Source organism: Hydra vulgaris, chromosome 04 (assembly GCF_038396675.1).
Source record: "Hydra vulgaris chromosome 04, alternate assembly HydraT2T_AEP".
Lineage (NCBI taxonomy): Eukaryota > Metazoa > Cnidaria > Hydrozoa > Anthoathecata > Hydridae > Hydra > Hydra vulgaris.
This window is the reverse complement of record NC_088923.1, coordinates 7214731-7242623: the sequence shown is the minus strand read 5'-3', so window position 1 is coordinate 7242623 and position 27893 is coordinate 7214731. Positions and strand designations below refer to the sequence as shown.

At 28.6% G+C, this 27893-nt stretch overlaps 1 protein-coding gene across 1 annotated transcript in view; it reads right to left on the bottom strand.

The window, feature by feature from the left end:
- The window catches only part of LOC100207564 (solute carrier family 12 member 8), a 44844-nt gene extending 18105 nt beyond the window's left edge, over positions 1-26739 (bottom strand). The window contains exons 1-7 of the mRNA XM_065795344.1: positions 26527-26739; positions 19215-19290; positions 4262-4329; positions 2128-2319; positions 1793-2024; positions 1436-1637; positions 1081-1168 (exon numbers count right to left, since the gene is read on the bottom strand). Coding sequence (XP_065651416.1) covers positions 1081-1168; positions 1436-1637; positions 1793-2024; positions 2128-2319; positions 4262-4329; positions 19215-19290; positions 26527-26673 — 1005 coding nt within the window. The 5' untranslated portion in view covers positions 26674-26739. The remainder of the gene's footprint in view (positions 1-1080; positions 1169-1435; positions 1638-1792; positions 2025-2127; positions 2320-4261; positions 4330-19214; positions 19291-26526) is intronic.
- Positions 26740-27893: the final 1154 nt, after the last annotated feature.

The following is a 27893-nucleotide window of genomic DNA, read 5'->3' as shown; positions in this document are numbered from 1 at the left end:
AAAAAAAACTTTGTAACAAACCAATGTAATATTTTTTATGATAAACTGGTATCAAAAACGAATTAGATTTTTAATTAATTATATCTAAAAAGGCCATCTGGTTTTTTCGTTCTTTTTCAATCGTAATTTCATATATTATTTTGTTAAAAAATTTTGGGCTTCTTATTGAGAATTAAAAAAAGCAATTATATCATCCACATACTGTTTATAAAAAATTGGTTTAAAAGAGGGATAACTATTAACCCATATTTGCTCCAACGAAAATATTAGCTAAGATAGGCACTAAAGGAGAACCCAATGCAACACCATCTTTTTAATTGTAATATTTTCTGTCAAATAGAAAATAGGGTTTGGAAGTTGAAATCAAAGTAATTTCATAAACTGAGTTTTTTTATTATACCATTAAGTTATTTACTTAATTAAAATGACAGTTTATTTTATTTATAATGATTGGTTACTTACCAAGTCATTTTGTAACCATTTTTATAGGTTTTTTTTATGTTTTTTTTTTTTTTTTTGTTTGTTATATTAATTTCTCTGTAAGTCTTCCATTATATTACAAAACATGTCAAGAAATAAAAATATTATATATATATATATATATATATATATATATATATATATATATATATATATATATATATATATATATATATATATATACATATATATATATATATACATATATATATATGTATGTATATTATATATATATATATATACATCCCTGATATATATATATATATATATATATATATATATATATATATATATATATATATATATATGTATATATATATATATATATATGTATATATACATATATATATATATATATATATATGTATATATATATATGTGTATATATATATGTGTATATATATATATATATATATATATATATATATATATATATATATATATATATATATATATATATATATATGTATATTATATATATATATAAAAACTAGTGTCTATACTTTATGTATATATAATGTAAGTATAGTATTATAAAAGGAAAGTTTTTCTTCATCTCTCTGCTGAATAATTTTTAACATAAATAAAACACTAACATACTTTTTGCATAATCATGTAGTCAGTTTGCAAAGCATTGTGTGAGCATGTAGATCCCAAAAACAGTACGATTGTTGTATAGAGCGCAGCACTAAAGTAATATTTGCATCATTATTTCATATCAAACATTGAATAATGTGAACCGCCAAAGTATCATTTTCATCATTATAAATGTGATACATACACCTTAAGTACAGTAACACTTAGATAAATCTTATAATAAATTTATAAATAAAATGAGTGTGATATAGTTATTTAGTTATTATACAGCATAATTTTTTAAACAAAGAGCAGTACTTAACTAGCTTTTTTATAAAGAAAAGAAAAATCAGACAAAATAATGCCCTTTTGTACTAACCATGTTCCAAGACTGGCAATTGATCCTTCAGGAATATTCTCAGCCGGATTTTTTAAATCTCCACTCATATTAATGCCTGCCATTACTCCACATGCACTTGGGAAAAAAACACCAAAGACAACAAAGAAAGTGATCTGGTCTGTAAACTGTGCATTTAAATTTTCCTTGAAATTGTAGTTAGAAAATCCAGTAAAACCTATCTCTAGATGGAGTTTAAACAATTACACAAGACAACTAATACAGACCTAATCAGCTAATTTTCTGTAAAACTAGAATTGAAGTTTATCCATTTGGTATAATTTAACCATATATATAAGTGTTTTTTTTTTAATTGAATTGAATATACAAACTACTTACCAGGCTTACTGAGTGCTAGAGTGCCTATAACAAAATCCATAATACCAGCAGCAATAATAACTAATAACAATAACTGAAATCGAACAACCCACTTTACACCTGATATGGCAATACTTAACATAACAAACAAAGTAGTTATGCTAACTAAACAAATGGACCATTTATTGTTCCAATTGGCTAGTTGACATAATGACTCAGCAAAACCTGTACAGTATAATGAAGTAGCTGTTGCCTAAAATTATAAATTAAATTTATTAATGCATTAATATCTATAATATTGCAGTTAATATTACAGATATTAACGCATTTAAATTTTTAGTTATACTAAGTTATACATTTCCAATTGAGTACAATAACCCAATGGTTCCACCAATTTTACCACCAAGAACATGTGTTATAAGAAAGTACACGCCTCCTTTGGTAACACAACATTTTTCGAATATGCCAACTGCAGATAAAAGTGTTACAAAAGCAATCAAGAACGAGAGCAGAACAATTAAAAGTGATAAGCCAATCCCAGCATAACCCTAGTAAGTAAAAAAAATCCTATCATTGTAAGTAAATTAATCCCAGCGTAACCCTATTAAGTAAAATTAAATTCTATGATTGTAAATAAAAATATTTCAATCATAACCCTAGTAAGTAAAAAAAATCCTATCATTGTAAATAAAAATAGTCCCAGCATAACCCTTGTAACTAAAAACAAAAATTGTAAGAAAAATAACCCTAGCAAAGCAATAACCCTGGAAAGTAAAAATAATTATTGTTGTAAGAATTAATAACTTTTTTGGTCTCAAAAGTTTCTGACCTTATTAAAAAGATGGCATCACTCATAATTAAAAGCTAGTGAATTTTGTTGTTCATCTATTGACAGTTACTCACCAAAGTTTCAGCCATTTTTGACATGAAGTTGTTATGTAACAGTCGTTTAAGTTGATGTGAGAGTTTTAGTGAAAATGGTCAAAATTGAGTATTGAGCTGTCATGAGTCAATAAGATTCTGTGTATGGTGACTCACTACCATCATTTACTACAGTGAAATTTTGGGCAGGTGAAACTTTAGACCAAAAACATGTTGGAATGAACATTTCCAATGCTTTATTGGTGCAGTTTAGGTGCAATAAATCTGAGTTTTGGTGCCAATTAATTACTGCAGGTGAAAGTTGAATGCACAATTATATGCTCAAAACAAAGTTACAGTCCAAATAGTGGACTGCTGGGTAGGAACCAGCTCCAAAAAAAAACAAGTTTTTTTTTACGGCTGGGAAAGTGATTGTGGCTGTTTTTAAGGATAGGTATGGAGTTATTTCAATAAATTATCTTCAAAAAGGCAAAACCATTACAGGAGCATACTACGCATATTACTAGACAAGCTAAAGGCAAATCTTGTGAGAAAATGGCCGCATTTGCAGAAAAAGAAAATCCAGCTTCACCAAGACAATACACTGTCTCATACCTCAGCGATTACCATGCCAAAACTCTATGAATTATGGTTTGAACTGCTGGACCATTCGCCTTATTCACCAGTTCTAGCCTCAAGCAACTTCTATTTGTTCCCTTATCTGAAAATTGCACTCAGAGAACAAACATTTTTGTTAAATGAAAAGTAAATACCTTCATAAACAATTAATTTGCAGAGAAAAACACAGGGTATTATTTGGACAGGTTACAGAGATAGGAGCATCACAAGAACTAGAGTGTAGAATTACTAGAAGACTATGTGGAATAATTTCAGTAAAAATGACTTGCATCTTTGTTAGGCCGGAAACTTTTCAGTCCACCCTGCATTGCATAAAACCATTGTAAATTTAAAATTTTACTCTAATTTTTTCATCCACATCTAGTCTATTTATTTTATACTCATGCTATTTCACTTTCATTTACATCCAGCCTAGTTTGGATGTAAGTTAAAATAAGAAAATTTTTTTATCCTTAGTCAGTTTTTTATTAGTATTTAATATTCGTATTATGGCTGTTCTTTTCAGTTACACCATCTAATTTTTTACTCCAACTTTAAGTCTGGATGACTTGAAGTTAGTGTAAATAACTTGTAAGATGGATGGACAATTATTAACATTAGTTAGACTAAGAAAAAGCTATAAATAATTTGTTGAGAAAAAAAGGAGGTTATAGATAAAAGGCTGAGAAAGAGGTTACAAATAAGATGCTGAAAAAGAGGATATAAATAGGAGGCTCAGAAAAAGTTTACAATTAGGATGCTGAGAAAAAGTTTACAATTAGGATGCTGAGAAAGAGGTTTCAAATAGGAGGCTGAATAAAAGTCTAATCTATTAAAAAATTATGAATATTATCTTACTATCGATAAATTATAAACTGTATGTTATTGCAAAAATAATAAATAATTAACTTTACTATAAAATAATAATCTTTAAACTAAATGCAACTAATGAAACATAAATTAACAAACTTAAAATCATGACTTGGAAAAAAATAAAAGTAATAAACTTACAATCATCCATCCAGATCGCAGAAAAACAACAACACTAACCATGTTCATTATGCATGAAGTGAAAACTCCTATCAATTTGAAGGATAAAAAAGCATTAATAAACTCAATAGTACCTATATTTATTTAAATTAACCCAATTATATTTATTTATATTTACAAATAATCTAAATATCTAAATATGAATAAATATAAATAAGTAATAAATAAATAGAGTGATTAGGAGTGATGAGATATGTATACACAAAAAAAAAATTTGTGATTATTTTTTTAAAACAATTAAAACTTTTCACTTGTTTTTTTCTTTCAATTTGAATCCAAATATGAAATGTATGATGTTCTATCAATTTAGTGTTTGTTAGACAACACTAAATATCGCCTAAAATCTAATAACATCTGTACAATCTACAACAAGTATTACATTCATATTTATTAGTAATATATAAGAAGAACCACAAGAAAAACAAAAAACATTCTGAAGAAGTCAAAATAACCTTAACTTCATCTTTGGTATCAGATGAAAAAGAATAAATGTTCACACAAACATTTTAACACAAAGACTTTAAATGAATACCTAACCCTTTTGTGCCGAAGGCACACATATGTGCGCCTATAATATACCAATAGGGATTGCAATCCCGGGCTAGAATTACGATCCCGGGATTTCGGGATTGAAGTAAATAAAATCCTGGGATCCCGGGATTTTATATAATGTGAGATATTTGCTAAAAAACAGAACTTAATACTGCATATATGAATATACTTTTTGATGTTATCAATTTTTTATTTAATTTCATTATGCCTTAATGACTTAAATTAATTTTCTATGGCGCCTTAAATTGTTTTAATTGTGTAACAGGCAGCAGGTGTATATAAAGGTCTTAAAATAATGCAGAAATATATATACGGTACCTTCCATATTATGTTTTAAGATTACAGACTTTACAGAATAACCTTCATCAAATAATTGGATATGTATATAACATTTGAACATTTAAAGTGTATTTGACTAAAGTAACTAAACAATCAAAATTTCAGAATAAATTTGTAAACATAAATTTTCTTAAATTTGGCTACCGATGTAGCTGCTGTAGCAACAAGCTACTTTGTAAAAAATAACATAATAAGTTGTTTGATAATAATGAGAGACAAAAATTAAAGAATATTAAATGCATATTTTATTTACAAACTTTCTTTTTTTGTCTGAAAATATGCCCGAAGGAATAGTAGACCATTTAGTAGAGCAAAAAAATGATGACTCAAGCATTAGTAAATGTTATTATTAACATATATTGCGGTAAACATTATTGCGGTAAACAACAAAAGCAATAAAAAGGTTATCATTTCAAAACGTTCAAGCAACTTAATAAACTCAAGCAATCACTTAACCACAAATTCACTCAACAATTTTACAATTTATCTTTTTAACGCGAGAAGTCTTGCCAATAAACTTAACGATTGTTTTTTATACAATAGTCAAACAAACCTGCCTTAATTTGTGTTTGTGAAACTCTTTTCAATGATAAACTCCCGAACTCCATGGTCTATTCAAAAATTTGTTCCATTTATCGTAAGGATAAAGCATAAACAGGATAAACCTGCAAAGCAGCATTATATAACTCATAATAATTCAGTATAGTTACCAACTTTGAACATTTTGTTTTACAAAATAATTTAATTAGTTCAATCCTGCTATAATCCCGGGATTTTGTGTTTAGAATCCCGGGATTTTTGAGACCCAAAAACGTCCGGGATCCCGGGATTGCAATCCCTATATACCAATCAAAATATCTCTCTAAAAGTCACTGTTCAATCCTATTTAGTGTAAAATATTCACCTTTTGTTTTCATAGATATATTATTTAAACCTTCAAGAGTAGGAGTTATTAATTAATGGATTGTTTTTTATGCTTAATTAATGGGTTGTTTTTTATGCTTAAAACACAACTTAAAGATAATTGACAAAAATAAATGTAATTGTTAGACTTTTCTTATTGCAGATGGCTTTGAGAAGTAAAATTATAAATGATTCAAATAAAGTTTTTTGAATCTTTGATAAATTAAATGTTAGTGATATGTCTTGTGAATCTTTAACTTTTTCAAATATTTGCTCACCAACAGCTCCATCTTCAGCAAGTCGGTTATCATCATATATCCAGGGGTATCTTTTATTATATGAAAAGATACCCCTGGATATATAAACAATAGCTCCAAATATATAAACAATGCCATAAGCCAAATAGTTATTTGACAATAACACTTAGTTTATTTTGTAATAAGTACACCAAAAATCAAAATATCTAAAAAGAAAATAAGCAATGAGATCTCGGCAAGAAGCAACTAATAAAATCACTATAACGACTAATTTAACAACAAAAAATAAAAAATAATAATAAAAAATATGATATATGACACAAGTACAATTTACAAGGATAGAAAAAGAAAGGTAAAATGTGGTTAAAAAGAAAGGTAAAAAGTTGTGGAATGTGTTAAAGAAAAATGTGTTAAAGAAAATAAGCAACTAAAAAGTAAAAATGCAGAGATAAAAAAATCAAAAGTCATTTCGATACGATTGAATTTGTGAAAATGAATTTATTTGATCTAATTTACTTTGTTCAACAATGTTCATATAATTTTAAAACGAATTTATGTGGTCTAATTTACTTTTTTTAACAAAGTTCATATAATTTTAAAATGTTAATATAGTTTAATAATGTCATTTAATGTTATCTAAATTTTTCACATATAGCCACAAACAAAAAATTTAGAATTAACTTTAAAATTCTCCTGAAAAACTAATTAATAAAATGGACAATACTCAAAGTAATTTTTTCCAATAAATAATACAAAATGAACATATTCAAGATCAACTATTTAATAAAAATTAACCCAACACTTCTTAATTTGACTTGGATGAAGCCACTAGACTTTCCGAAAAATTCAAAATGTGTTTATTTAATGAATTCTCAGTGTTTCATTTAAATATTCGTAGTATTATGAAATACTATGAATATTTAAATGAAAATATTTGACTAACTGAAGTTCTTATTTGATCTTAAAATAAACTGTAACTTAATTAACTAAACATTTAAATAAAAGTAAAAGTAAAATGAAAACTAAAAACTAAAAATTAACTAAATTCAAGCTTAATTAGCCTAATTTTCTTAAAGCTTTCAGATGCAACATCAAACTTCAATTTTATTTTGCTAAATATGAGATCATTCAAACAAAATATTTCTTTAATACGTGGTAGGGTATGTGTATATGAGTTTGAAGAACTAACTTATAAAAGTAGATATGACCTGACATTTTCTGAACCAGATTTTAAATCATTCTTTTTAGAATGTAAATTAAGTTAAAATAAACCACCAAAAAAATTAAGTACTCAATATAAACCATGAAAAATGGAAGTTTAAACAATTTTTAAAAATCACTATAATAAGTATTTTGTTATTGCACGCAAAAAAAAAAAAAAAGGAACCTCATATTTATTTGTAGGAGATAATGATGGTGACTGTTTAAAGTAAAAACGAAGTGAAAAATAAAAAATTATGCAAAACTTATATCCAGTAATCAACAATATTTTGATAAACACATTTTAGGATGCCACCATGTTTGAAGTAATATAAATCTGACTTAATATATCTGACTTGGTTAGGTAAAATCTTGAGATAACCTCAATAAAAATACTCATCCTGGACATCCAGCTACTATTTTGTACATAGTGCTGAAGGATTGTAAGGCTGACCAGCCTCTTCATCCTTTTTCATCTCTTTTCCTTTTTCATTTAATAGGCTAGCATATATGTAAAACCTGTGTTACATTGTTTCCTATCTACGATGAGAAACAAAGAAATTATCTTGACCCTATGCAGGTTTTCGCTTTTACCTCTTTGGTAGTGGGTATCAAACTCTTTCTGTTGAGTTCTTTGATATCTTGATGAGAGTAAAGCTATAAAACTCAACTCGGTGGTTCTAAGACCAGCTGGTAGTAACGTTTCCTAAAATTTTGTGACATCTCTCAGAGATGCTGATTTCATCAGCAGCCGTAAAATATTAGAGTAGTAATATCACACATGAGAAGTGTCTCTCTAAGTACTTTTGGTATGCATTATCAAGGCCTCATAAGGAGCTCTTTGTTACAGCTGTGCACAGTGGGACAGAATTTTTTTTCCGTGGCCAAAAGTCCCAAAAAACTCAAATCTTCTAAACATTTTTTTTATTTTATTATTGAAACATAGGTGCTTTACTCTACTCAAAAATGTATCCGTTTAATTACTAGTGATGAAGACAAGCTTGCTAGAACCATTCATAATGGCTTTAAAATTGTCAAATTTTGCAAATTTTTTTTTTTCAAAAATACTTATCCTCAAAATCTACATAACTTTTTCAATTAAAAAAACTTTGGACTATTTTTATTTTAAATAAACATATTAACTTAGCGCTTATAAAAAGTATATGTTTTAGTTATATATTTGTATTTAATTTATTCATAATATGTCTTAGAATTGTTGGTATTTTAAAGGTATTTTTCTAAATTTCCTCATCTTCCTTTTTCTAGATGCCACCGGAAGATTGTTAAATTTTCTGATTTTTGCATTTACTAAACGGCAGTTTATGTTCAAAAAAAACCCAGCTGCGATCATGTATTCTTTATGATATATTTTTTAGTTCAAAATTGACGACTTTTTTTGCTTTTATAAAAAGACCAGTTTAAAGTTAAGATATTTGCTTAAAGAATATAGTTTTCTTTTTTTTTTTAAATTTTAATTAACACATCGAACCGTTATTGTTTAAATAAACTTTTTTGTTATTATTTTAATGTTTTCAAAAAAGGTAAAAAAAAGAAAATCATTTCACTATAAATACATAAAAATCAAATATTTAAGTATTTGATTCCAACCAAATGCCGCTCTCTTGAAATTGGAATCAGTTATATTTAGGAAGTATAAAGGTTGTTTAATACTATTAATTAAAATCAGCTGCGACTAGTTATAATTTAAACTTAAAATCGATTTGAAAATTCAAGATTTTAGACTAATTTAATTATTTCTTTTACAATGCAAAGCGACGTGAAAAAATTTATTTGTCTGGAAATTTTAAGTATACAGGATATTATGTGAAGCCTAATCAGTTGATAATTGCAGCAATTTGATTGCAACTATGTTTTGAAAGTAATAAAATTATTTGTATAAATTTACACTAAATTATAGATATCTAAATTTTCTTTTGAAGTAGCATTATTAAAACTTTCATCTTATAAATAATCAAATTATCTTAACAAAATGTTTAATAACATAATACTCGACTCGAAGTATTTGAAAAAATTAAAGACACTACTTCATCACAACTTACGTCAAGACAAATCGTAGATCAGTTTAATAGTATGCTCAAAAATGAATTAAACGTATCCATTAATTTAAATGATGATTTTACTCGTTTTGAAAAAGCTCTTCTCGAATTTGTATGCAAATGCCGATCAAAACTTAGCAAAAAATATTTTCGAAATAAGAGCAAATTTTTAAGTGGCGAGTCATTTTGCCTTAATAATAAAATTTTGTCTTTAATTATTCAGCAACCTAGCGAACAATTATCACAAACCGTCGATTTAAATGTTTCTTGTTTAAATGAACAGTCATTTGGGAGACCATGTCAGAAATAGGAAGATATGTCCTACCGAAGTAAACGTCGGCACGTATCCATATTGTTAGTAAATCCCAACCATGATGAAATCTTACAAGCAGCAGAAATGGGGTTAAAAAAGAAAAAGGGATATAGTTTGCTTTACGTAAAAGAATGTTTATCAAATACAGATTCAGCAAATGAAATAAAATGTTTTATTCAGGACAAAAACAAGCAAATTGTACCAAATACGTCACTAGATGAATTAGCATTAACGACAGCTATGAATTTATCGAAGATGCAATATCAAGTTATGCGAAATAACTCAATTAAGTGTAATGTGAATATATATCCTACATATAACAACATTTGCAACGAATAAAAAAAGCATTATCCTGATGGTATTTATATAGCTGAAAATGGAATGAGAGGCGAAGTTCCACTGAAAGAATTGTTACACCATACAGTTCATCGAATGCTGCAACTAACTACTGTTAAAATAAAATATCTCAACTTGATTCCCCTGAATCCTGTATAGGAATGACTTTGTATTGCAAATGGGGCTTCAACGGTGCAAGTAGCCAAAAAGGGAACAATGATGAATGTAATGATTTAATATCTGATCAAAGTTTGTTTTCTACTTGCCTAGTGCCACTTAAGTTATCATATGGTGTTATGACAATTTGGGAAAATCAAGTGCCTTCTTCAACGCGATTCTGCCGCCCACTAAGAATTCACTATATTGCTGAAAACCCTTTAGTTTTAAGAGAAGAAAAAAAATAATTTGACAAGCAAATCAATTTTCTTGAGGAGAGTACAATGATTATTGATGTAGATGGAACCAGATGTAGAATGGAACCAGAAGCTGAAAAGAAGCTTGTAATTGAAGTAAGCTTCGATCTTAAGTTTACAATGATTGATGGAAAAGCAGTTAATGCAATTTGTGACAACAAATTGGCTCAAGCTTGTAATATTTGCAAATGTACTCCAAGATTAATGAACAACTTAGATAAAGCTCTAATCCGTTCAACGGATTCGCAAAGCTTAAATCTTGAGTTATTGTCATTACATGCATGGATTCGATGTTTCGAGTGTATTCTACATACAAGTTATAGATTTGATATTAAAGAGTGGCAAATACGTGGACCTGAAAATATAAAATTAGCAGCTGTAAAAAAAAAGTTTGTTCAACAAGAGTTTGCAAAAATTGGCCTTATTGTTGACATACCTCTTGAAGGCGGATCTGGGACAACAAATGATGGCAATACTGCTCGTCATGCTTTTTGTCAGCATGCAGAGTTTTCGCGAATAACGAGTCAAGAAATATTTAATCTACAGGCTATACATTATACTATCAGTCATTAATTTGAATAAAAAAATCAACATAGCCAAATATGAAACATATCGTTTGGAGACAGCAAATATATATTTGTTCAAGAATACTCATGGTTTTACATGCCAGCCTCAGTACACAAACGACTCATTTATAGTAGTCTGACAATATTTAGATTTATGCTACCAATTGGAATGTATTCTGAAGAAGCAATTGAAGCTCGGAATAAAGATAATAAAAATATTTGCTTACAACACTTCGCAAATTTGATCGAAAAGCTACAATGACAGACCAATTCAATTATTTAATGCTTTCGAGTGACCCAATTCTTTCATCTCTAAACTATGCAAGATCAAAATGTAAACATAAAAAAATGAATTTAGAAAGAGATGCAGTTGATCTTCTTTTTCAAGTAACTAAAATGGAAAATACAAATGATGCTAATGATGATATATATGCGGATGAAGAATATTATGAGTTGGATGAGGATGATGATTTTGATGATAAAAATGAGGAACTAAAACTAGTAAACATAAATGAAATAAGAAATTTAAATGAGCACAATGACATTATCAAATCATCTAAAAATGAAAACACTGATTTGCCATTTTATTACTATGCTGACTTTGAATTTACTGACTAAAATTTTATTTATTTTATTTTTACCTTTTGATTTAAACAAAATTATTATGTGCACTTATTTGTAAAATAGGAATAAACTTTTAACCTTGAGCAATAAAAAATAAATTCTCAGTTTTAAATATTTATTTAATATTAACAATATAAAATATAGTAAGTGTAGTTCACTAAAAGACTATATGCAGGATATTAGTGACTAATAGTTTAACTATTTTTTAACATTTACAGTATATGCAAGTGTCTAACTTCAATTTTCTTATAGTGTCTACGTTAATTTTTTATGCTTAAGGCTTTTTTAAGTTTTTAATGTTGCAATTTTTTTAATCAAATCGCTGTAATTATCAACTAATTAGGCTTCATATAATCATATAATATCATATAAACTTCAAATTTCCAGACAAAGAAATTTTTTCACTTCACATTGCATTGTAAAGTAAGAATTAAATTAGTCTAAAATTTTGAATTTTCAAAATTGATTTTAAGTTTAAATTATAACCAGTCGCAGCTGATTTTAATTAATAGTATTAAACAACCTTTATACTTCCTAAATATCATTAATTCCAATTTCAAGAGAGCGGCATTTGGTTGGAATCGAATACTTAAATATTTGATTTTTATGTATTTAAAGTGAAATGATTTTCTTTTTTTTTTCCTTTTTTGAAAACATTAAAATAATAACAAAAAAGTTTATTTAAACAATAACTACCATTCCATTAGTCTTCCCAACATAAGAAAGGTTTTTAAATCTTTAATTAACAAATACTTAATCTCTCATCTTATCTAATAACTTACTTTTCTACAGCTTTCTTTTTCTACATCTTATCTTATAACTTACTTTTACTGTTCTACAGCTGATTTGCTAACAGAAATAATCAATAGGTTTTATAGTGCATTAGATAAAGGTGGAGAAGTTAAGGCTATCGCTCTTGGTATTTCTAAAGCTTTTGATAAAGCTTGGCGTGCTGGTCTTCTCCATAAGCTTTCTTCTTACAGAGTATCAGGTAACATCTTTAAGATTATTAAATCATTCCTTTCCAATCGTAGTATAAAAGTTGTCTTTGATGGAAAGCACTCTTCTTCATATCCTGTAACTTCAAGGATTTCTCAAGGTTCTAACCTTGGCCTTATACTCTTTTTAATTTATATTAACGATCTTCCAGATACTTTTACATCTAAGGTGGCATTGTTTGCTGATGATACTACCATTCTTGTCTTGATAAGAAGCAAACACTCTCTGATTGCTTGGAGGGGGCATTCGAGCTTGAAAAGGATCTCACTTCTGCAACAGCATGGGGCTCACAGTGGCTGGTAAACTTTAATTCAGATAAAACCCAATTTCTTTTCAGTTAATCATTATCGCAATAATTCAATAAAATCAGTCCTTGTATGGAATACTGTTTCCATATCTGGGTTGGATCTTCCAATGATGCCCTTCCTCTTTTAGACAAGGTGAAAAAAATGCATTGTAAACATAGTTGCACCTGCTCTTGCAGCCAACCTCCAACCATTATTGCATTGTCCTAATGTTGCTTCTCTTTCTCTTTTCTACAAATACTATAATTGGCACTGCTCTAAAGAGTTAGCATCTATTGTGCCATTTAAAAACAATTCTCGTGTTACTTATCATTTAATTAAGTTTCATCCTTTTTCAGTGACTGTTCCTACATGCTCTAAAAACTCTTATTCGTCTAGTTTTTTTCCTCGATCATCAGCTCTTTGGAATTCGCTTCCTTAATCTTACTTTCCTGATTCATATAATTTGCAATCTTTTAAGTTGTCTGTCAATCGCTATATTGCTCTATAAACTTAATCTTTCCTTTTCCAGTAACTTCCAGCTCTAATAGTGGTTGCTTGCAGCCTTGTTGATAGCAAAAATGTTGGAAAAAAAAAACTTGAACTCCTCTCCAGGTTGTGGTCTGAACAACATTTCTATCACATTTGTATAAAAGTGCTCTTTAGAACTTTCTTTATTACTCTGTAAACTATTTAACTAGTGCTTTAACTCAATCTTGTTTTCTTGGCATCCTTAGTCACAACTTTTGAAATCTTTGGAGATTATTCTAACCTCTTTAATTATTGCCCATTCACTTTTCTTACTTACATCTTCCTATTCTTACTATGCCTTCTTATTTTTATTATGTCTTTTTATTTAAACTGTCAAGTCTTTATATCTTCAAATTACAAATTTTATCTTGAATTTAACAACTTACTTCCTGACAATTAATATGGGTTTAGATCTTCAGGTTCTACTACTGAATTGTTAACTGTTATAATAGAAATATTTAATTACGCATTAGATAAAAGTGGCGAGGTGAGGCTTATTGCTTTAGACATACTAAATGTCTAGATATTTATATCTAGAGATTTAGTATATCTATATATATATATATATATATATATATATATATATATATATATATATATATATATATATATATATATATATATATATATATATATATATATATATATATATATATATATATATAATACTGCTTTGAATAAAATCTAGCACATTGGTCTTTTTTATAAGCTCTCTTTATATGATATATCTGAGAAAAATTAATGAACCATTTTTACTCTAACTATTAAAGTTGTCTATTATTAAGTTGTCTATTAAAGTAAGTTTTTCTTGATGGAAAACACTCTACTTAATTTTTAATAACTTCTGTTTAAAATTTTACAAAAATTGTTTCCAAAATCTTTAGAGTTTTTTTCTAACTGAATTTAAAACAGAAGATGATTTGAAAAAACTTTGATATAAAAATATTAAGCCTTCATGCATGCTAAAAGAATTTTAGCCTTAAAACAACTTTGAAAATAAATAATTCATGGTGCATGTTTCTGTTGTTTGTAGCAACAATTGTTATTTCCAGTATATTTATAAAAAATCATATTTCATAGTATATATGTCTCATTTGGGCTGGTTCTTCTAATGATGCTCTTTCTCTTCTAGACAAGGTTCAAAAACACATAAATGTAAATGTACCTGGACTCAGTCTATCTGCTAAGCTTGAGCCTCTTTTCCATCATCGTAAAGTTACATCTCTTTCTCTTTTCTACAAATACTATCATGGTCGCTGTTCAAAGGACATCTCTAGTTACATCAAACAAAACTCATTCTAACTTGACTTGTCATTCATTAAAGTCTTATTCTTCTACTGTATCTGTCCCTGCATACTTTAAAAACTTTTATTTGTCAGCTTATTTTCTCTGCACTTCAACCCTTTGTAACTCTCTCTCCCATTTTCATGTTTTCCTGACTCATACAACCTTCAATTTTTTAAGTCTTCCGTCAACTGTTTCCTTGCTTTATAACTCTATTCTTTTTTTCTAGTAACTCTCAACTTAATAGTGGTTGCTTGTAGGGAGTGAATCAGAAAAATATATATATATATATATATATATATATATATATATATATATATATATATATATATATATATATATATATATATATATATATATATATATATATATATATATATGTATATATATATATATACCATAAGTTCCAAATAAAATTCATACAAATTTCCATATAAACACAATTATTGATGACTTAACTAAATAAAAAGTAATATAAAGTGTAACAAAAATGGAAACTAGGATGTTGAATGTAAAACTAGGATGTTGAATAAAAAGTGTAACAAAAATGGAAAATTAGGATGTTAAATGCTGGATCTACTTGACTCAATGCGTGGGTTTTGCTTGTGACTCTGTTTTTTATCTAAAACTCAGTTTTATGGTTCTGAGGCCGGTTGGTAGTCAGGTTTCCCGAACTCTGTGGTAGCTCCCAGAGAGGCTGATTCCATCAACAGCTGAAAATATCAAAGTATTAACAGTGCCATGTTGCGCATGGATGGTGTCCCTGTTTGTACTTTTGGTGTGCATTGCGGAGGCCATATTTGGAGCCCTTTATTACGGCTTAGGGTTTATTAGTAGTAATGAGGCAATTGCTTGGGCTATTAAGCGGTGTCCTAAGTACTATCTATGCTTTGAGTCAAGTTCTTCAATCTAATTTAAAAATGAATAAAGTACCAAAAACTATAAAACACAAAAAACCATCATTATCACCAAGTTCTCTAAACCTATCATTCACTAATATTCGTGGTCTTCGAAGTAACTTTTCTTTTGTTGAGTCTTATCTCTTGCAAAGTTCACCAGACCTACTTGCTCTTTGTGAGACTAATTTGAGTTTGGCTGTCTCATCTTGTGATCTTAGTGTTGACGGTTATCTGCCTCTAATTCGTAAAGACTCCAATAGTCACATGCTTGGCTTGGGCATTTACATTAGTAAGAATTCACCCATTTGTCGTGAAACTAGGTTTGAATCCACAGACTATTCTTTCATGTGCTTTCGTTTAGCACCACTTCACTCTATTGCCTTTCTCTTTGTTCTATATATCGCTCTCCTTCATATCAAGACTGCACTCTTTTAGATATTATTTCTGATCATATTGACCAAGCCCTCTCTCTTTATCCATCAGCTAATATAGTTGTTGTCGGTGACTTTAATGCTCACCACTCTGAATGGCTTGGCTCTAGTGTCAGTGACACTGCAGGCATTAAAGCCCACAACTTTTGCCTTTCTCAATCCCTTACTCAAATAGTCAACTTTCCAACTCGCTTTCCTGACAACCCGAATCATCTACCTTCTCTACTCGACTTATGTCTTGTTTCTGATCCTAGTCAGTTCTCAGTTTCTCCACATTCACCTTTAGGTTCTTCTGATCACAGTTTGATCTAATATCTCATTCTTCTTCATCACCTGAATCCCCCTATTATCGAACCTCTTACAACTACAGTAAAGCTGACTGGGGTTCTTTCCGTGATTTTCTTCCTGATGGCCCTTGGGTAGAAATCTTTTGTCTTCCTGTCGACAAATGTGCTTCTTACATAACTTCGTGGATTCAGGCTGGCATGGAATCTTTTATTCCCTCTCGACAATTCCAGGTCAAGCCTCACTCTCCTCCATGGTTTTCCTCACACTGTGCTGCTGCAATTGCCAATCGAAACCGTTACTTCCATATTTATCAGCAAAACAATTCTCCAGAAAACAGACATCTGTTTATTACTGCTAGAAACAATTGTAAAAAGGTTTTGTCTAACACCAAAACCCGCTATTCTCAGGTCATGAAATCTCGTATCTCCTCTCAAAAATTAGACTCTCGTGACTTTCGGAGAATCTTTAATAATATCAATAATAAGGGCAAACCTATAATTCCACCTCTCTCGTGTATGGTTCAGACTTTGTCACCTCACCCAAAGACAAAGCCGAATTGTTTGCTAAAAACTTTTCATCAATATCATCTCTTGATTCCACTAGTTGCGTTCTACCTGATATTGCCAACAAACAGGTTGATCCATTGCTTGACATTCATATCACTCCAGCATCTGTATCTAAAGTGATTTCCTGCCTAGACTCTTCTATAACTTGTGGCCTGGACAACATACCTGTTATTGTCTTGCAGAAGTGTTCTCCGGAGCTGTCATCTATACTCTCAAAACTATTCAACAAGTGCTTATCAGAGTCTTGTTTTCCAGCCTGCTGGAAAGTGGCATCTGTTATTCCTTTTTTACAAAAATTTGATTCATCTAACTACCGTCCCATAAGTCTTCTTCCTATCATTAGCAAAGTTTTTGAATTTTTAATTAACAAACACTTAATCTCTCATCTTGAATCTAATAACTTACTTTCTGACCATCAATATGGATTTCGATCTTCTCGTTCTACAGCTGATTTGCTAACAGTAATAATTGACAGGTTTTATCGTGCATTAGATGAAGGTGGAGAGGTTAAGGCCATCGCTCTTGACATTTCAAAAGCATTTGATAAGATTTGGCATGCTGGTCTTCTCCGTAAGCTTTCTTCTTATGGTGTATCCGGCAACATCTTTAAGATTATTGAATCCTTCCTTTCCAATCGTAGCATAAAAGTTGTCCTCGATGGACAACACTCTTCTTCTTATTCTGTAACTTCATGGGTTCCTCAAGGTTCTATCCTTGGCCCTATACTCTTTTTAATTTACATTAACAATCTTCCAGATATTCTCTCATCCAAGGTGGCATTGTTTGCAGATGATACTACCATTTATTCTTGTCGTGATAAGAAACCAACACCCTCTGATTGCTTGGAGGGGGCATTTGAGCTTGAAAAGGATCTCACTTCTGCTACAGCATGGGGCTCACAGTGGCTGGTGAACTTTAATTCAGATAAAACCCAATTTTTTCAGCCAATCGTTATCGCAATAATTTAGATCTTCCTATATTTATGAACGGTGATGTACTCGATGAGTCACCTACTCTTCATCTTCTAGGATTAACTCTTACTTCCAATTTTTCTTGGAAACCATATATCAAATCAGTTGCATAATTAGCATCTGCTAAGGTTGCATCTCTTAATCGAGCTCGTCACTTTCTTACTTCGGATTCTATTCTCTATAAATCTCAAATCAGGCCTTGTATGGAATACTGTTGCCATATCTGGGGCGGATCTTCTAATGATGCCCTTTCTCTTTTAGACAAGGTGCAAAAACGCATTGTAAACATAGTTGGACCTGCTCTTGCAGCCAACCTCCAACCATTATCACATCATCGTAATGTTGCTTCTCTTTCTCTTTTTTACAAATACTATAATGGGCACTGCTCTAAAGAGCTAGCGTCTCTTGTGCCATTTACTAAAATTCATTCTCGTGTTACTCGTCATTCAATTAAGTGTTATCCTTTTTCTGTGGCTGTTCCTAAGTGCTCCAAAAACGCTTATTTGTCTAGTTTTTTTCCTCGAACATCAGTTCTTTGGAATTCGCTTCCTTCATCTTGCTTTCCTGATTCTTATAATTTGCAATCTTTTAAGTCATCTGTCAATCGTTATCTTGCTCTACAATCTTCATCTTTTCTCTTTCAGTAACTTCCAACTTTAATTAGTGGCTGCTTGCAGCCTTGTTGGAAGCGAAGATGTTTAAAAAAAAAAAAAAACTAGTACCAAAATAACCAATATACAAATAACCATGGCAAATGACTTTAGTAAAACAATAAGATTGTTTTTAATAAAACAGCTTAGTTGAGTAATATAAATCTAATGTTACACCACTGGCAGTGGCTTTTTTGCGTAAAGTAATTAAGACTAAAACTCTTAAGGTAGTATCATGCTTAATATACTTATCAATTCAAAATTATAAAATTGAGAGGAAAAAAAATTTAGATAACAGAGCCTTTTCCACATTAGCGCCTTCTCACAGCCTTACAACACTGAATTTGTGGCATTTATAAGAAAATATTTCCTAATTCATTCTACTAGAAACTACTTTTTTTTTTAACTAATAAATCAATATAGACTCCAAAATTAACAAAATCCAACTTACCATCCCATGTTCCAAAATATAGTTTAGAAGTTACAAAGAATGAAGACTTCCACCATGAATCAAGTTTTTCACCATTCTGTTGTAAAAAGCAAAAATATTAAAAACTTTCTTTAAATAATTTATTTTTGGAGTTAAAAATTAATAATTATTTTTTATTATTTTTTCACTTTCTTTCAATTTTTAAGGTAACTACATTTTCCATAATAGTCACTCTTAAAATAATTACTGTATAGCATTTAAATGTATCATATTGTCATGAACTGTGTAGCATTCAAGTGTATCACATTGTCATGTCACACGCATTGTAAACATAGTTGGACGTGCTCTTGCAGCCAACCTCCAACCATTGTCACATCGTCGTAATGTTGCTTCTCTTTCTCTTTTCTACAAATACTATAATGGGCACTGCTCTAAAGAGCTAGCGTCTCTTGTGCCATCTACTAAAATTCATTCTTGTGTTACTCGTCATTCAATTAAGTGTTATCCTTTTTCTGTGACTGTTCCTAAGTGCTCCAAAAACGCTTATTTGTCTAGTTTTTTTTCCTCGAACATCAGTTCTTTGGAATTCGCTTCCTTCATCTTGCTTTCCTGATTCATATAATTTGCAATCTTTTAAGTCGTCCGTCAATCGTTTTCTTGCTCTACTATCTTCATCTTTTCTCTTCCTTTAACTTCCAACTCTAATGAGTGGTTGCTTGCAGCCTTGTTGGAAGCGAAGATGTTTAAAAAAAAAAATGTTTATATTAATAATACAATTCTACAAAATCATAGAAAACTACTGAGTGCAAAGTGAAGTGCACATATCAGCTACTATAGAGTGTACATATCAGATACTTCTGTATTAAAAATATTTTGCAATGTAAGTTCTTTAACAAAGATAAAAAGAAATATTTTATATTATTTATTTAAATAATATTTTATAGATTCTTTTAAATGTCAATGTTAATGCTTTCTAATTAATGTTAATAACCATTACTTACGCCACATCTTAGTGGTGAATCATTAACAAGTAAAGTAAGAAAAAGAAAAAGTTAGAAAACAAAATATCTTTAAATGAAATTCAACTCCCAGAAATATAAAATTTATATAAACACAAATTATATTTCTAGCTCATATAAATTAACATTTTGAGCAGATAGAAATTTGGATTAGTAATTAAACTTAACCTTATCGCTCAGAGAGAAAGCCTTTTGGTGTTCTCGCTAGATCTTTAGAACACCTTTTGATGTTTTCAAATAAACTTCTATATTTTACTCCAAAACTCAAGACCTAAAGTTAGCATTGCATTTCTGACTTTTGAATTCAACTCAAAAATTCAATACGAAAAAACAATAACTTCACTTGGTTTATTATAAACTTTGCTTACATTTTTACTTTAAAAACTAGATAATCTTTTCGAGGTTGCCAATTGACACAATCTCAAGTTAAAAACATTGATGAGGTCAAAATTAGTAAGAATACTGACTCTGATGATAAATAACTAATTTCTCATAATTGTATACATATTTTAGTCTAATTTCTAACCATGAAAATTCAATATTATATTGCCTTTTTAAGGTTAGAAATAAGTTTATATTGAATATAAACTCATGATTTGAAATCTAAAATGTTATTTACACTTCCTACTCACCTTGTTTTAAAGACATAACTTAAAAAATGCTAAGCACCATGTAATAAAACTGTACTTAATTAAGGTATAATACTAGTACTCTAAAGAAATGTGTTTTCAAGTTCTTAGTGTCAATATACTTTTTGAAAGCAACAAAGATATTCTGTTTATTTCTTAATATTTACTCATAGTTGTTACCTAAACTATAATTACAATTTTTCAAAATTTGAAAAAAAAATAATAGCGCTATTAGTATGGGTTTTAATTATTTTATTTAAATGCTCATACATGTAAGTTTCCACCTGTTTTTTTTTGTTGTTGTTGTTTTTTTAATGTGTACTTATTTAAAAAAAGTGCTACATAAAATATTCTTAAAAAAAAATGTTTTTTTTTAAGAAATATTTTATTTAGCACTTTTGCTTGAGAAGTACACAAAGCCCAAAAGTATTTAAATTTTATGATAGGTATGGCGTCAATCGATATAAGTTATGTAAATATACTCAATTTCCTTTCAGAAAAACTTTACTTTAATGTTGAAATATAAAGATAGCATAACAAAATATTATTTTTAATATACCTACAACTTTAGCTAAAAATAGTGTGGGCTGAGTGGTTGAGCCTACAAAACTGAGCAGGGGGTTAATTGAACTAAGAAACTTTTTAAGATACTTAGTCTATAGTTTTAGCAATATCAAATAGTTCCTTTAGCTGTTTTATTAGTAATTTTATAAAATCTGGAGGAAAGAACAACGTACAAACAGGATTTTCCAAAAAAAATTAAACAACTTTTAAAACAGATTTCATTATTGAAAACATGATCCACTTTTTGAAACAGATCCTTCTGATTTATTATCATTACAGGTGCTCTACTTCATTTATCATTATCAATTATTATCATTACCGGTCCTCTACTTCATTTTCCGACTATTCATTATCAAAATATAAATCAAAGTTGTTAACCATTTTTTCAATATGCCTCTTTATGGTATGCCAAGATGTAATGCAGCTCCATTTAAACTTTCTAAGATGTAGTTTAAACTGGGTAGATGTTTCTGCATAACCTAAAAGTTTTCCTAATTCATTAAGGAAAACAGCATTTTTTCTTAAATAATTATTGCCTCTACATAAATCACCAAATATAAAAAAACCAAAATGGAAGAGTTGGAAGAATTAACAATATTAAAATTAACTCAATTTTTTTCATCTTGATTCTCAACAGCACCTACTTCCACAGTGTCCTCAACTAGTGGATCTGGTTCACGAATTTTATATTATTGCTTTTTTTTCACTCCTTTTGTAAGTGTAGTTAGCCTCTGGAGATTTTTCAAATTTCTTGGGTTTGGGGTTTGCATCAAGCTTCTACAAAATACTTGAAGTTTTTAGCAAAGCATTTTTAGAAAAGCTTTGGATATCTGGTATGATATGAACACTTTATTTATGTAGAACATAAATCTCGCATTTTGATCTGTAAAAATACTGTGACTGCTTGGTAGGATAGCTATTATGTTCACCATATGTTCTAAATGAACCTTTAGGTGCCCATTGTAACTTCACATTATGAGGAAGATTAAGCTCTACCTCAGCATCTTAATCTTTGATCACAAATTCTGGTTTAAGTGAGAATTTAGGGCCACTGCAAACTTGAGTGTAAACAGTAATTTTTTCTCTTGAAAGAAAACAATTTTCATTGATGTATGTGCCCAAACCAGTACAGTTCAAGCTCTTTTTGGCATGAATCAAGATAGATTTAATTTTTTTTTTAATACTTTTTTCTTTTATTTAAATAGATACTTCGAGGAGTGTTTTAATGCAAAATGAGGAATGGACTTTACTTTCTTATATAGAGTAAAAGCAGGTCAAACCAATCACCGAACAATAAAAATCAAGTAACTTTATTATTTTTTTAAACTTTTAAATTATTTTTTTTAAATAAGATAAAAAATACCAACAAACACATTATTTATTAACTTTTTTTTTTTTAATTGTCTTTGAAAATATGAAAACTAGAAAAAAAAAAAAGATTGCTTTTGGCAGAAAGTCTGTTAAAACCGATCAATATAAAATACATTTAATAAATTTAACATTTTATATACGTAAATGTATATATTTTTATATATTTTTTTTGTATAGCATACAGAAATATGCTATATATTTTTTATGTAGCATACAGAAATAATAAAAGATTTAAGGTTTACATTTTTTACAACAAAAAAAATCTGAACCCATTACAAAATTTTTTGACAAACATGTTTTGTTGCAGAGCCAAGTATTGCAATTTGGATTCTCGCATGACATCATGTCCAAATGTAACTCTTTTTTACACTTTCTGCATTTAATAACTTTTCTTCTTTTGGCTGAAGGTGTTGTAATCGGTTCTATATTTTGAGTTACTTCTTTTTTTGCAGGGTTTGGCAATGACATTATGAGTTTGCAGATGGTTTTACGCTTTATAGCTTGTTTTTCAGCTAATTTGAGTTGCTTAACTTCTCTTTTTTTGAGATGATCTGCAAAACCGTGTTCTGTAATAAATTGGCCAGCAATTTTTGGAATATTAGCTTGCCTCAATTTTTTTACATGAGACTGATTTTTTTCTTGAAAAAAACTCTTTAGCTCATTTTCTATTTCGACTTTCATTCTCTGATGTAGTGCTCTGTACTTGTTGAACCTCGAAGCTGCTTTTGCTGGTTCAGAAGTTAATGCTAAAGACTTTATTGTTCGCAATGGCATTGAAGACGTCGGTTGATTAAATGTTCCGGAGATAGCTAATGCCTGTTGATTTATTTTGTTTTAGTTAAGTGGAAATAACCCAATATATTCAAAACCAGCAACAGAGTGTAAACGTGTAAAACACTTACCGCTCTCATACACCTGCTTGAGCAATGTAGGAAATTTTCTTTATCTAAGTTTTTGCATTTTGTGTCTTTGTAATATTTGCTAAGAACTGCCTTCCACACTTGCTTAACATGGCAATAGACACCTCTGTCCAGTAGCTAAAGAATGTGAGATGAGTGGGCTGGTAGACAAATCAAAATTATATTGTTTTCCCGACATTGCAATACAGCTGCTAAACTGACGAGATACACTTCCTTCAACCATTCAATAAATGTGTCATGCTCCATCCAACCAGATTTAGAAATTGAATATTTGGTGCCAGTCGGACCACCTAAAGCCCACTCAGCTCTAAAGTTTCATTTTGTATACCACGAATGGTGGTGTAAAGTATCCATCAGCATTACAGTAATTGTTTACTGTATAATAGATTTTTTCATTGTTACCAGTGAGTTTCAAAACACGCTTTGCACCTTTTCGACATATTACAGTTGCTTTGCCTTGATCACCACAGAAACCCGTTTCACCGCAATTCCAAATGTGACAATCAGAAGTTATCCCAGACAATTGATATTGTTTAGTGACAACTTCAAAAAAATTATCAATTATTTCTTGCGTACAAGAAGCGGCTCTGGCAGATGCTAAAGTGTGAGTTTTTCTTGTGAAAATTTCTTTAGACCATCGGTCTATAAATGCATAAAACCAGTCTTTGCCAGGCCTGCCATTTTTAAATAGGCCTGATTGATTTGTACAAAGAAGGTAACCGCATACGAAGTCCATGATATCATTTCATGTTAAACCACAACCCCAATCACATAGGAACTTAAACACATGCATCATAATTGACTCTGTTTACTGTGAGAGTATGGTTATTGATCCTGATCCCATAAAGCTAGCATTGTTGTTGTTCTTGCAACCTATTAGAGTTAAGAATGGAATGCCATATTTGAATGCAGCTTTTCTGATTGAAGTATTTTTTTCTTTTATATCATTTAACTTATATCAATTTTCTATATCTACTTAATTGTATGACTTTTTACTTGTTGTCATCTTGAAAGTGAATAATTAATAAATATCATTAAGTAATTTTTGTAAAATAACTTTATATAGGAAGAACCCGGAACACATGAGAAAATCCAATAATTTAATTCACCTAGGTATCTAATTTAAAAATTCACATACTACTTAATAAAGGAATTTAAAGTAAATATGTGAATGATCAGTTTTACCAGAAAAAATTTAATATTAATTTTTCTTACTTTTTTGTCTAATTTTTAACTATAAAGCAAAAAAAAATTATGTAATCGGTATTAAAACTAAATTTTCTAAATTATTTTTCAACGAACTATGGTTCCCAAATTATTACGATAGCAAATAAAAGAAAAAGCAAATTTTTACAACTCTCTTTTAAACTTTTATAAAAATAAAATGACTGAAAAACGACTTGGACTTTATTTTGACACATTGGAATAGAGGAGATGATTCTTTTTCTTCTGGTGTTTTTATTTTTTAAATATTCCTATCAGTTCTGGTTTTATTTAAATTTTTTAATCAGTGATCAAAAAAATAGTATGATCGGTTTGACCCGCTTTTACTCTATAGGAGTTTGTCTTTTTTAAAAAAAAAATTTTTAATATAGAAGAAATATGCATAATATACATTATTAGAAAATAATGTAGGTATGAACTCATTGTACTTTTTCTTAATTAATTGACACCAGTTTTCATCAGCTATCAAAATTTATACAAAAAAAACTTATTTTATCTATTCCTTAAATAACCAAAAATATATATTTTTGCTTCTTTTAAAATGACATATTTAGTGAGGTTCTCTTACCAAAAGAGAAGAAATAATCAATTGCTTCCATTTAAATGGCACATTTATTGAGGTGATCTTTTACTAAGAGAGAAAAAACAATCAATAATAAAATAGGAAGACTTGGTATTAGTCAGATATTTTTCCAGCTATTGTTCTGTCTCTTTTGTTTATCAATAAATTATAAGAAATGCTATGCAATTAAAATTTAAAACAGTAAATATATAATATCATTATATAAAAAATGTTAATGAGAAAGGTTTCCACAGTATTTTGAGTTTATCTCTAGTTGACACAAAAAATTGTACATTTAAAATTAAAAACATATTGTGAACAAATGATATTTTATAAAATTAATAATGCAATAAAATGGTAACACATGATAACTAAAAATCTGGAAAAAAATTTTATAATTATAAAAATGAAGGAATAATTTAATATACTTGCAATCACTCCTATTTTTTAACAAAATTAATTCTTTATATATATAAATAAAAAAATGCTTTATATAGTTATATTTTAAAATGAAAAAAAAGGACAATGATAGCTCAGATAAAGAATTTTTGGATTTGCATCCAAAGAATAAAAGCTTCATTATTCAATCATTTTTGCATGAAAAACAAAAACTGCTGGATGTAATATACTAAAATAAAAGGATAATATATATAAACAAAAAAAATGTTGGAAGTGTTCATAAGGTAAAATAATGTAATCAAATCATATAAAGCGTCATAAAAAATTAATTAATCAAAGGAGTGTATTTCACAGCATGGGTAAAATGATTCAATGCGTCAAAATCTTACATATCTAAAATTGTCAATAAAAAACATGATACTCTTTATTATAAAAAAATTTAAATATCGAAAAGAGCACCAATAAAAGTTGACTAATAAAAATATGTAACACTTCATTTCGAAGATTACTTTGAATTTATATAGCCTACAAACTTCTATCTATAATATGTCACATTTAATTATGACTAAAACATTTAAAATTTCTGAAAATATACTAGTAATATTAAATTAAATTATATATGCAAACTATAAAAATATAAAGAACCTGCTCCTTTTCATCTTCAAACAATTCTTTAAATTTTTTATCTGACTTTGAATTTGGACATGGTTGCTCATTAAAACTATGTTCGCTTTTAGGTTGCAAGTTAAACTTATTGCAGTCTTTTTTATTAGTTGACAAGTTATTTTCCATGATCCAATTTTAACCCTCATACATTATACTCACAGTTTGTTTTTATAATCTAATATTATTGCTAAATAAAATATGGCAATTATAAGACAATTTAGCTCCTGTGTAAAGGAGATAAATTAGCAAAAAAAATGAACATAATAAAGCCCAAATACTTTATTGCCTACAAAAGAGGCTAAAGTTTAAAGTTGTTATTTAGTTGTTAATAGCAATTTTTATCTAATTTTATAACTGTTTTGATCACTCTTACTGTTATTTTATGTGTTTTCATTTTTATAATAAAAATTCAAATACACCAAAAATAAACTTCATTTAATACATATACTTTGATTTTGATCTTTAACAAATCAAAAAAAATGTTTAATATTTTGCAAAACAAAAAAATAGTTTTTAATACTTTAAACTTTATTTATTAATCTTATTTCAAGGGAAAATATTATTATCAAGGGAAAAACAGATACCTTGCTACATCAGATTTAATTCAAATTTTGAACTATAAAATGTTTTTTTAAAGTTTTAAACATACCGAATATAAAATTATGCAAATGTATTGACAATTTTTTACTGAAAACTCTGATATTACAGTGCTAGTGCTAATTAAGCTATACTTGCCAGGAGAAATGAATTTTGTAAACCTGTTTTAACGATTCTACAAAAACTATTTTATTGAATTTAAATAACTAAACAATGTAAATTGCATGTTAATAATTTATTTCAGTTTATTTCAAAACAAAGAGATTGATGGTTTTAAAACATTGCAGAAAAATAAATAAATATAATATTGTATAATTTATTGTTTTGAATTCTCATAAACCATATTAATTTTATGAGCATTCCATGGAATGCTCATGTGGATCCACATCCAAAAGTAGTTGCAACTTTTAAAAAAAATTGAGCTATCATAAAAAAAGTCAACAAAACGTAGTTTAACATTATTTAAAAGTTGTTTTAATAATATATTTAATTTATAATAATTTACATATATTCTTTTATATATATATAATAACTTTTTGTGTTTAATATAATAATCTTATAATTCTATTTAAATTACATCCGGTTTTTTAAAGAGCGCGTTAAAAAATATTTTTGGTAAAGTTTATTTCCTTTTTATTAACAGTGATATAATATCTGCTAATATGACTCCGGTAAAGCTGAACGGGGTAAAATCAAAACAAAAAGTGGGGAGAAATGGAAGAGCCCATGTAAAGTTTAACCAAATGGTA